This window comes from Saimiri boliviensis, chromosome 14, assembly GCF_048565385.1.
Source record: "Saimiri boliviensis isolate mSaiBol1 chromosome 14, mSaiBol1.pri, whole genome shotgun sequence".
NCBI classification, from domain to species: Eukaryota; Metazoa; Chordata; class Mammalia; order Primates; family Cebidae; genus Saimiri; species Saimiri boliviensis.
Genome location: NC_133462.1, coordinates 16474091 through 16485235, shown reverse-complemented (window position 1 = coordinate 16485235; position 11145 = coordinate 16474091). Strand labels below are relative to the sequence as shown.

The window sequence follows — 11145 nt, the reverse complement described above, 5'->3', positions numbered from 1 at the left end:
GGCTTACAGGCATGAGCCACCAAGCCTGGCCTATTTCTTTTATTTTGGTTAAACCTTGCATAATTTAGGACTGATTTTTGCATCATTTGAGTGTCAGCTTATGGGAGGGGGCTCGGAGCACTTAAACCTAAATTCACAGCAAAGTTGTCCCTTAAAGTTACCTTTCCTCTTCTGGCAGTTCTGCAAAAAGATGAAAATTAAAAAAGAAAAAAAAAAGTTACCCTTCCTCCCTTACTTTATTTTTTATATTTTATTTTTTTTGAGACGGAGTTTCGCTCTTGTTACCCAGGCTGGAGTGCAATGGCGCGAACTCGGCTCACCGCAACCTCCGCCTCCTGGGTTCAGGCAATTCTCCTGCCTCAGCCTCCTGAGTAGCTGGGATTACAGGCATGCGCCACCACACCCAGCTAGTTTTTTATATTTTTAGTAGAGACGGGGTTTCACCATGTTGACCAGGATGGTCTCGATCTCTCGACCTCGTGATCCACCCGCCTCAGCCTCCCAAAGTGCTGGGATTACAGGCTTGAGCTACCGCGCCCGGCTCCTTACTTTATTTTTTCAGATAGAGTCTTGCTCTGTTGCCCAGGCTGGAGTGCAGTGGCATGATCTCGGCTCACTATAACCTCTGCCTCCCAGGTTCAAGCAATTCTTCTGCCTCAGCCTCCCTAGTAGCTGGGACTACAGGCGTACGCCACCACACCTGGCTAATTTTTGTATTTTTAGAAGAAAAGGGGTTTCACCATGTTGGCCAGGATTGTCTCGATTTCTTGACCTCATGATCCATCCACCTCGGCCCAGCCAGGCTGACTTCCTCTTATTGAAAAGTGGGATCGGCCGGGCGCGGTGGCTCAAGCCTGTAATCCCAGCACTTTGGGAGGCCGAGGCGGGTGGATCACGAGGTCGAGAGATCGAGACCATCCCGGTCAACATAGTGAAACCCCGTCTCTACTAAAAATACAAAAAATTAGCTGGGCATGGTGGCACGTGCCTGTAATCCCAGCTACTCAGGAGGCTGAGGCAGCAGAATTGCCTGAACCCAGGAGGCGGAGGTTGCGGTGAGCCGAGATCACGCCATTGCACTCCAGCCTGGGTAACAAGAGGGAAACTCTGTCTCAAAAAAAAAAAAAAAAAAGAAAAGTGGGATCTATCATGCCTCCCCCTGAATGAGAGTGAGCCAGCAACTGTAGCAAAAGTGAAGCCCTGTGGCTTCCAATGCTAGATTAGAAAAGACCATGCAGTGGCTGGGCGCAGTGGCTCACGCCTGTAATCCCAGCACTTTGGGAGGCCAAAGGGTGCAGATCACCTGAAGTCAGGAGCTTGAGAGGAGCCTGACCAACATGGAGAAATCCCGTCTCTACTAAAAATACAAAAAAGTAGCCGGGCATGGTGGTGCGTGCCTGTAATCCCAGCTACTCAGGAGGCTGAGGCAGGAAAATCACTTGAACCCAGGAGGCGGAGGTTGCGATGAGCCGAGATCACCGCCATTGCACTCCAGCCTGGGCAAAAAGAGCAAAACTCCATCTCAAATAAAATAACAAAATGTGTGGAACATTCCCATGTGAGACCCCCAAAAGGCGTGGGTCTCACTATACGGTGAGCTTGATCCCAAACAGTTTCCTGCTGGAGGCAGTAGAGCTATGGGGAAGAAGGAACTTAAAGATGGATGATCAGTTTCTAATATTAACCACGATATTGTTTGGGCCTAAACTATGCGGTGTTGCTAGACTGAGTGACTCCAAACCAGCAACCAGTTTCTGCTTTTAACTTTTATGACTCTTTCTTTAAGAATAGCTTTAACCTTTTCTTTACTTGCATGACTGCCTTGTACCCTAGATAATGGTTTAACTGTGGGGAACCCTACCGTGTGGATATTTGCAAAGCAAATGCCACTATACAGATGGTTTTGATCCCAGACACAGAGATGCCTGAATAGGGGGAGTTGAGATAAGTTGAGTCAGGAGCAGACAAAGGAGAATCTGGTTAAAAGATATTCTGATGACTAAAACCAGAAAACCTTTTCACATGTGAGTCCTAAAACAAGATCAAACCAGAAACACCTGCACTCATGAGGAATAATGTCTGGATGTAAATAAGCTTTGTGATCACAGGAAATTCTATTACTTTTTACAACCACTGATTGAGTATCTGACTTCTCTATTGCATAGGCCAGGCGTCCCCAGACTTTTTACACAGGGGGCCAGTTCACTGTCCCTCAGACCGTTGGAGGGCCGCCACATACTGTGCTCCTCTCACTGACCACCAATGAAAGAGGTGCCCCTTCCTGAAGTGCAGCGGGGGCCGGATAAATGGCCTCAGGGGGCCGCAGTTTGGGGACGCCTGGTATAGGCCATGTAAGGTATAGATTTGCATTTCCTCTTGCAATGACGTAAACCAGAGCAGAGAAAGTGTATTTATTCCAGGCCTTTGAAAAATAAATTTGGTGTTTTGGACACTGCCTATTCAGCCCTCCAGACCCCGCTTCCTGTTTCTCTTAATTTCTTCAAGCGCACTCTCTCTTCCAGGTATTGGGACCCTCTTGCAAGTCGAGAGATTCCCGGCAGACGTGCCATCCCGACTGTTCCCGATAACAAAACAAAAACAAACAAAACAACTTAAAAAACGTAAATGGAGGCATAACAAGTCAAAGTGACTCTGGAACCAACTGAAAGAGCCAAAGCCAGACTAATGTGAGTGACAAAATAAAGGAAGTCAGATTGGATGATAACCTCAAGTACAAAGTAAATATCCATGAGTCCGAACTCATAAAAATAAATGACTGAATAAGTTACTAAATGAGGAGAAGAGACACATTTCCTTTGCAGAAGAATTCCAAATAATTTATGTAAATTCTTTGCCCTCAAGGAGGTGGAGCATAAACCCCTCAACTCCTTACATGTGGGCTGTGCAGTGATTCCTTCCAAAGAGGACAAGGTGTAAAGGGAGAAAGACGTATAACTTTACAAAGTGGAGAAACTTGACAAACAGATGGTGAAGATGAACAAAAACAGTGGTGAATCATGTGGAGAGTGTGTATCCTTGATATGTGATGAAATGACACTTTCTCTTTGAGGTCTTCCTCCAAAAAACACATAACTCCAGTGTAATCACGAGAAAAATATCAGAGAAATCCCAGCTGAGGGGCATCCTATAAGATACTTGACCAGAACTCTTAGGCATCAAAAATGAAGGAATGAGCCGGGCACGGTGGCTCAAGCCTGTAATCCCAGCACTTTGGGAGGCCGAGGCGGGTGGATCACGAGGTCAAGAGATCGAGACCATCCTGGTCAACATGGTGAAACCCCGTCTCTACTAAAAATACAAAAAATTAGCTGGGCATGGTGGCACGTGCCTGTAATCCCAGCTCCTCAGGAGGCTGAGGCAGGAGAATTGCCTGAACCCAGGAGGCGGAGGTTGCGGTGAGCCGAGATCGTGCCCTTGCACTCCAGCCTGGGTAACAAGAGCGAAACTCCGTCTCAAAAAAAAAAAAAAAAAAAAATGAAGGAATGTCTGAGCAACCACCACAGCCAAGAGGAGCCTAACGAGACAGAACAACCCTTATTTGTTGGTATAAATGTCTGGCAATACAATGTTATCAAATTTGACAAACATACTATCATATGAGATCCTGGAACAGCAAAAGAAGTTAGGTAAAACCAAGGCAATCTGAATAAACTACAGACTTTAGTTAATGCTCATGGATCACTGATTCATTAATTGTAACAAATATTCCACCTCAATGTCAGATGTCATTAATATTAGGAGTAATGAGTGTGGGGTATACGGCAGCTCTCTATACTATCTTCTCAATTTTTCTGCAACTCTAAAATTATTCTAACGACAGGTGCAGTGGCTCATGCCTGTTATCCCAACATTTTGGGAGGCCGAGGTGAGTACACTGCTTGAGTGATGACCTCGTCTCTACAAGAAACACCCAGGGGTGGTGGCTCACATCTGTAATCCCAGAACTTTGGGAGACTAAGGCAGGTGCATCATGAGATTAGGAGTTCAAGACCAGCCTGGCCAACACGGTGAAACCCCATCTCTACTAAAAATACAAGGTGGGCGCCTGTAATTCCAGCTACTCAGGATGCTGACAGAGAACTGCCTGAACCCGGGAGGCAGAGGTTGCAGTGAGCGGAGATCATGCCACTGCACTCTAGGAGTTTGAGACTAGCCTGGTCAACATAGTGAAACCCCATCCCCACTAAAAATACAAAATTAGCCGGATGCGGTGGCTCAAGCCTGTAATCCCAGCACTTTGGGAGGCCAAGGCCAGTGGATCACGAGGTCAAGAGATCAAGACCATCCTGGTCAACAAGGTGAAACCCCGTCTCTACTAAAAATACAAAACATTAGCTGGGCATGGTGGCACGTGCCTGTAATCCCAGCTACTCAGGAGGCTGAGGCAGGAGAATTGCCTGAACCCAGGATGCAGAGGTTGCAGTGAGCCGAGATCGCGCCATTGCACTCCAGCCTGGGTAACAAGAGCAAAACTCTGTCTCAAAACAAACAAACAAACAACAAAAAAAAACAAAATTAGCTGGGTATGGTAGCAGGCACCTGTAATCCCAGCTACTCAGAAGGCTGAAGCAGGAGAATTGCTTGAACCTGGGAGGCGGAGGTTACAGTGAGCCAAGACTGCACCATTGCACTCCAGCCTGGGTCACAGAATGAGACTCCCTCTCAAAAATTAATTAATTAATTAATTAAAAAATTAGCTGAGCTTGGTGGCATGTGCCCATAGCTCCAGCTACTCAGGAGGCTGAGGCAGGAGGATCACTTGGGCCTGGTAGGTGGAAGCTACAGTGAGCTGAGATCATACCACTAAACTCCAGTCTGGGTGACAAAGCGAGACCCTGTCTCAAAATAAAACTGTTCTAAAAATAAAGTCTATTACTTAAGAAAAAAAAAAGATAAAACGATGTAGTCCTGATATTGCAAAGGGAAATGATGTCTCGTCTGCTCCAGGGCCCCGGCAGGCCTTCAAAGTTGGGTGTATAGTTGCAGCAAACTTACCAAACTAAGTCAGGTCAGATGCCCACAGGAGGGGTCGTGAGGGCTGCAGCTCAACCCTTGGCTCATCTCAGCAGCAGGGAGCTTGGGCACTGGAGAAAAGGGGGCTGGGGCCGGCCTGGGCCCTGGCCACCTGTCACAGGTACTGCTAGTTTGTATCTGGCTTTAGTATCCACTGATGTGGGCTACCAGAGGAAGGGATGTGTCCAGAGGTGACCTTGTCTCAGGACCACCATCCACACAGAATCACTGCTGGGCTGCTGCAAGTCTGGTTCTGCAATTTAGCATGAGCCCTGGGCTCACTGCACCATCTCATCTGTTTATGGGATTAGAATAGGATGTCCCTGCCTTTCATGGTGGTGCCCTCAGAATTCTACAAGTGCAGCAACTTAGCCAAGCATTTATTTAGTAATTCCTGGCCCACAGGTGGTAGTCAATGCTAGCTCCCAGCAGCCCCCGACCTGGTTCCTCCAGTGGTCTCCAATTAGAATAGTCCAGCTGCTCTTCATTCCTTTATGAAATGGGGTGGTGACTGCGTCAATAAATCACCTGAAGGATGCCAGTCATCTTGGAGGAAAGGCTAGTTCAGATCTGTGATTGACTCATTACTAGTATTTGCACTTAAATAATGTAATATAATAACGTGTTCTTCAAATTCACCCTGAATTGATCCCATGTGTAAGGAAAGTTGTTTTTTCTAGGACTACTTGTAATAGTAGGAGGTTGGAAACAATCTGAATTTCCTTCAAAAGGGAACTGGTTAAATAAATTAGACTAAGACACATGTATGCTTGTACATGGGTCCTACATGTTCCTCTGCAGGTGTGTGTGTGTGTGTGTGTGTGTGTGTGTGGTGTGTGCGTGTGCACCTCACTGGAAAGATCACACAATAAATTGGTAACATTGGTGGTCTCTGGGGAAGGGACTAGGGGGCTAGGAGACATGGGAAGATACTTTTCACTGTAGAGACTTTTGTGTCTTTTGCATTTTGAACCATGTGAATGTATTACTTTTTTTTTTTTCCCTCAGACAGAGTCTTGCTTTGCTGCCCAGACTGGAGTGCAGTGATATGCAGCTCACTGCAGCCTCAGCCTCCTGAGCTCAAGGGATCCTCCTATTTCAGCCTTTCAAGTAATTGGAAATACAGGCGTGAGCCACTAAACCTGTCTGTGAATGTATTATTTATGCTCAAAAATGCCTAACAGACAGGGCACGGTGGCTCCTGCCTGTAATCCCAACACTTTGGGAGGCTGAGGTGGGAGGACTGCTTGAGACCAGGAGTTTGAGACCAGCCTGGGCAACATAGATTCTGTCTCTAAAAAACCAAAATCAAAAAGTGCTTAATAAAATCAGGGAAAAAAATAATCTACCACTGTGGGTCACAACTGTTGGGAGGGGTGCTTGGGAGAACTGCTAAGTCAAATGAGTATTGGGTGGGCCACTATGATTCCAGAGCAGCTGGGAGGTGGAGGAGGCATCAGCTCAGGTCACAGGATATGACTCTCAAGGCCTGCAGCATCCTAGCTGCAGATGCTTCCTAGGACAAGCCAATAGGGTTGGTGCGAACATCTATAAACAGACAACTCTAGAGAGTCCAAAACCACTATTTGTTTTTCTTTTGAAATCGTCTCACTCTGTCACCCAGACTGGAGTGCAGGGGTGTGATCTCTGCTCACTGCAACCTTTGCCTCCCAGGTTCAAGTGATTCTCATGTCTCAGCCTCCCAAGTAGCTGGGATTACAACCCTGCACCAACATGCTGGCTAATTTTTGTATTTTTTGTAGAGATGGGGTTTTGCCATGTTGGCCAGGCTGGTCCCAAACTCCTGACCTCAAGTGATCCTCCCACCTCGGCCTCCCAAAGTGCTAGGCTTACAGGCATGGGCCACCATGCCTGGCCCAAAACTTCTGTCTTAAGACCCCGCCTGCCCCTCCTCAGAAAGGGCTATGTTTCAAATCTGCAATCAAGGCAGCACAGGTGGCTGGGCGCAGTGGCTCATGCCTGTAATCCAGCACTTTTGGAGGCCAGGGAGAGAGGATCACTTGAGCCCAGGAGTTCAAGACCAGCGTGGGCAACATAGTGAGAACTCGCCTCCATAAAATATAAAATAAATATTTTTAAAAGGCAGCACAGGGTGAGGATTAAGAGGCAAGGATCTTGAAGTCTGCTCCTTGGAGTCAAACCCAGTCCTGCCACCCGCCGGCTGGGTAAGGTCTTCAGCAGTTAACTCCCCTCTGTGGCTCTGTAAAGCGCAACAATAAGAGAATCTACCTGGCACAGCTAAGCCTTATATGGTAAATGACCTATATATGTTTTTACATTGCAGTTCCTATTGCACATTAAGAAATTACTATGGCTCTTTAATTTAGCAACTAGAATTTCCAGTTCACCCCCGCAGTTGTTAAAATTACCCATGAAGTGGAATCAGGGAAATTATTAGGAAACAGAGGGCTGAAGCTCAGCAGGGAAAGTGCGCATGTGTGAGCTCCTCCTGGTGGCACTGACCTGAAGGGGCGGCCCCTGGAATCTGAGGGCCAGCATTGGCCATCCTTTGAGGTCAGGCCTCAGCCATTCTCAGGAGGGTCTATCCTGGGCTGCTACAGGGTGAGGGGTCTATCACTGCTCTCTACAGCAGTCCCTCATCCTGAAGTCCAGCCCTTCACACCCCATGCCCAGTGCCTGGGACAGTAAGTGACACACAGTTGGGCCCCAGATATGACATCGGGAAGATGAAGAAGTTCTGGAGGTGGATGGTGGTGATGGGTGCACAACAGTGTGAATGTACTTAATGCCACTGAATGGTACAGCTTAAAATGGTAAAAATGGGCCTGGTGTAGTGGCTCATGCCTATAATCCCAGCACTTTGGGAGGCAGGCGGATCACCTAAGGTCAGGAGTTCGAGACCTGCCTGGCCAACATGGTGAAACTCCATCTACTAAAAAGACAAAAATTAGCTGGGCATGGCGGCAGGTGCCTCTAATCCCAGCTACCAGAGAGGCTGAAGTGGGAGAATTGCTTGAACCCAGCAGGCGGAGGTTTAAGTGAGCTGAGATCATGCTATTGCTTGAACCCAGCAGGTGGAGGTTTAAGTGAGCTGAGATCATGCCATTGACTCTAACCTGGGCAACAAGAGCAAAACTCCATCTCAAAAAAATAAAAAATAAAAAATAAAAATAAAATGGTTAAAACGGTAAATTTCACATGATGTATATTTTCCCACAATGAAAATGAATAAATAAATGGATAAGATCTAGTCTCATCTTTACCTGCTCTCTCATGAATTCTCCTCCAACCCCCCTGACCTCTCCTAGGCTGTCTGTTTCTGAGAAAGGGCCCCAGATTCCCTCCTGGGTCCCCTCCAATCTCTATGTTCCTTTTCCAGCTGGTCTGATCAGACCCTTGGCTTTGATTCCAGCTGTACCCTGCGCACTGTCCACAGCCATGGACCCCCAGCCCAGGTGGCCCCCTGAGCCCCAGTAGGGGCCCTAACAGGGACAATGTGATCAGAACACAGCTCCCTCCTCCCTGACCTGCTGCTCCCTCCAGTCTCCCCTTCTCCATTAACAGCTGTTCCCCCAAATGATCGGATCTAACATCTAGGCGGGCCCTGTGATTTTTATCTTCTCCCGGCTCCAACTTCCAACCTATCAGCACATCCCACAGCTCTTCCCCCAAAGCACACCCTAAGCAGCCCAAGCGGCCCTCTTCCCTGCTCCCCACTGCCATCCCCTCATACAACCACCCTGGCTTCCCACCCGGACTGCTGCAGTTACGTCCACCCCAGCCCTGCCAGCTGTTCCTTCTCCTCACAGAAGCCAGAGCAATGGTCCTAAACGAAACTCAGCTCAGTACACCCCGCCCCAAATCCTCCCGACCTAGCACTCCTGGGTCACTGTGCATATTCCTCCTCCTTGGTCCAGCGCCCCCAGCCACCTGGCTCCTGCCCACCTACCTCTGCCTCATGCTGTATGGTGGCCCCACCCTCACTCACAGCCACCAGCCCTCTTCCTGTTCCTTGTCCCACCTCAGCACCTCTGCCCCTGGCTGTCCCTCTGCCTGGAAGCTCCTCCTGAACTTCATGAAGCCACATTCCCAGCTCAACCTCCACGTCGCCCCTTCTCACAGGCCTTCCTATCCCAACCCCTCAAGTGGCCTTGGCCACTTTCTCCTAACCCTTGAACTCCTTGGCCAGCATCACTGCTTCACCTACACCCCATCCCTAGAGAGGACCCGTGGGCAGGGCCTTGGCCAGCCCTGCTCACTGCCTGCTCCCAGCTCCTCGGACAGGCCTGGCTCAGGGGCACTGTACAGCAGGGAGGGGTGAGAGATCAAACCAATGGAAACTCGTGGTCTCATAAAGGGAGCCCATCATTTGGAAAAGTGCCAACAGGCAGAGTGGCAGAGGCAGGTGAAATCCATGGGGGAGGGGAGAGAGTGACAGAACCACTACGGCTTGTTGGGGGCAGGGGGCAGCCGAACTGAATGGTGACCGTGGCCATTACTCCCCTCGACTCAGGGCCTGCAGCAGGGACGTAGCCCACGTGTGTGCAGGAAGCCTGACCTTCAGAGACGCAGCCCAACCCTATGCCAGCACCCCTCACCTGCACTTCGCATGGTGTGAAACAGTCCTGCAACTCACCCTGAAGGAGGTGGGGAAGCAATTTGAAAGTCACAAAAATATATTAAAACAGCAGCTGTCTTCACCCTAGGCCCTGGCCTCCCTTCCCAGTGCCCCTTGCCCACCACCCACCAGAGACTTTCAGAGACAAAGACGCCCAGGGCAGGAAAATGGATGCGCCTTGGCCGCAGCCCAGGGTCTGGAGAGGTCCCCCCAGCCTGGGAGTGGAGGGTGGCCAACAGTCTCAACAGGCTCGACGCCACCGCCGACGAGGGGGCCGCTGGGAGGCCGGAGGTACAGGAGGGTCGGGCAGGATGCAGCGGACAGTCGGGCCTTGCCACGGGGACAGAAAACAGAAGAGAAATGAACAGAATGAAGACAGGGAGAGAGAGAAGTCACAGCAGTTGGGGGAGGCGCAGAGGAGTGAGGGAGGTCGATGGGGAGTCGGGGAAGGGAGGCCCTCCAGGTGACACCCACTCAGTTTTGGGGGACAGGGAGGCTGATGAGCTGGGGTCTGAGGCAGCAGACCCTCCTGGTTGGGGAAGAGAATATAGGAGAGGAAGAGGGCCCCTGGCACTTGGGAGAGGTAGAAAAGTGGGTTCTGCCAAGGCCACAGCCAGAGAAGAAAGCACAGAGGACATGAGAGAAGGGGAGTCCTGGAGCGGGCCAGGCCAGCCGCGACGACCATCCCAGGCCGGGAGAGATGGGGAAATCCCCCAAACGCTCAGGCCCAGCTCCAGAGCCTGAGGGAGACAAGCCGTGTCATCCAGGAGCTGGCGGGGAGGTGTGATGAAGCCAGGAGCCTGGAGCGGACCGGGGGCAGATGCCCGCGGCTCTGCTGCCTGCACCCCGCCCACACGTGGGCTAGAAGGTCCTGCGGCCCAGTCTTTTGAACACGCTCACAGTGCCCGCGTGGTCCATCTGGGCACCAAGGCCCTCGCTGGAGCTGCTCCCCCGGGGCCCCACCAGAGTCCTCTTAATGGTGACCTTGACTTCGGCTGAGGACTTACTCTTGGTGCTGGTGACCTGGCTGTCCTGGGCCTCGGGCACAAGGGCAGCTGCGCCCAGTCTCTGGATGATGCTGACTTTAGATAAGGACTCCGGCTTCTTCTCAAGCCCCGGCCGTGAGGAAAGCGCCAGGCGCCGCAGTGTTGGAGCAGTGGCCGTTGTCGCTGAACTTGTGGCCTTGGCTTTGACAGTCAGTGCTGGCTGGGGACTGGCCTTGGCCGGGCCCCGTCCTAACTTCTTCAGGACCCCAGCATACTGCAAGACAGAGCTGCTGCTGTCATTGTCGCTGTCCCAAGCCAGATCCTCATCTGTCTCTGGGGTGGCCCCCAGGCGGCTAAAGACTCCTGTGGGCTGTGGAGGTCAGAAACAAGATGAACAAGTCACTGAGTCACTCAACACACATTCATGGAGAGCTGCTTCCTCTGTGCCTGGCGTCCTAGGACTCACAGTTGGGAGAAACACCCATCAGTGACACCCCAGATAGTGGCAAGAACCATTATAAGGGG

At 50.4% G+C, this 11145-nt stretch overlaps 1 protein-coding gene across 5 annotated transcripts in view; it reads right to left on the bottom strand.

Moving 5' to 3' along the window:
- Positions 1 to 9674: 9674 nt before the first annotated feature.
- C14H19orf47 (chromosome 14 C19orf47 homolog) overlaps positions 9675 to 11145 on the bottom strand; it is a 29661-nt gene continuing 28190 nt past the window's right edge. For 4 of the 5 annotated variants that reach the window (XM_003943165.4, XM_010331007.3, XM_010331006.3 and 1 more), the window contains one exon: positions 9872 to 10990. In XM_003943165.4, coding sequence (XP_003943214.2) covers positions 10496 to 10990 — 495 coding nt within the window. In that variant the 3' untranslated portion in view covers positions 9872 to 10495. Of the gene's footprint in view, positions 10991 to 11145 lie in introns of all 5 variants that reach the window. The other variant, XM_010331008.3, reaches the window with a different exon arrangement.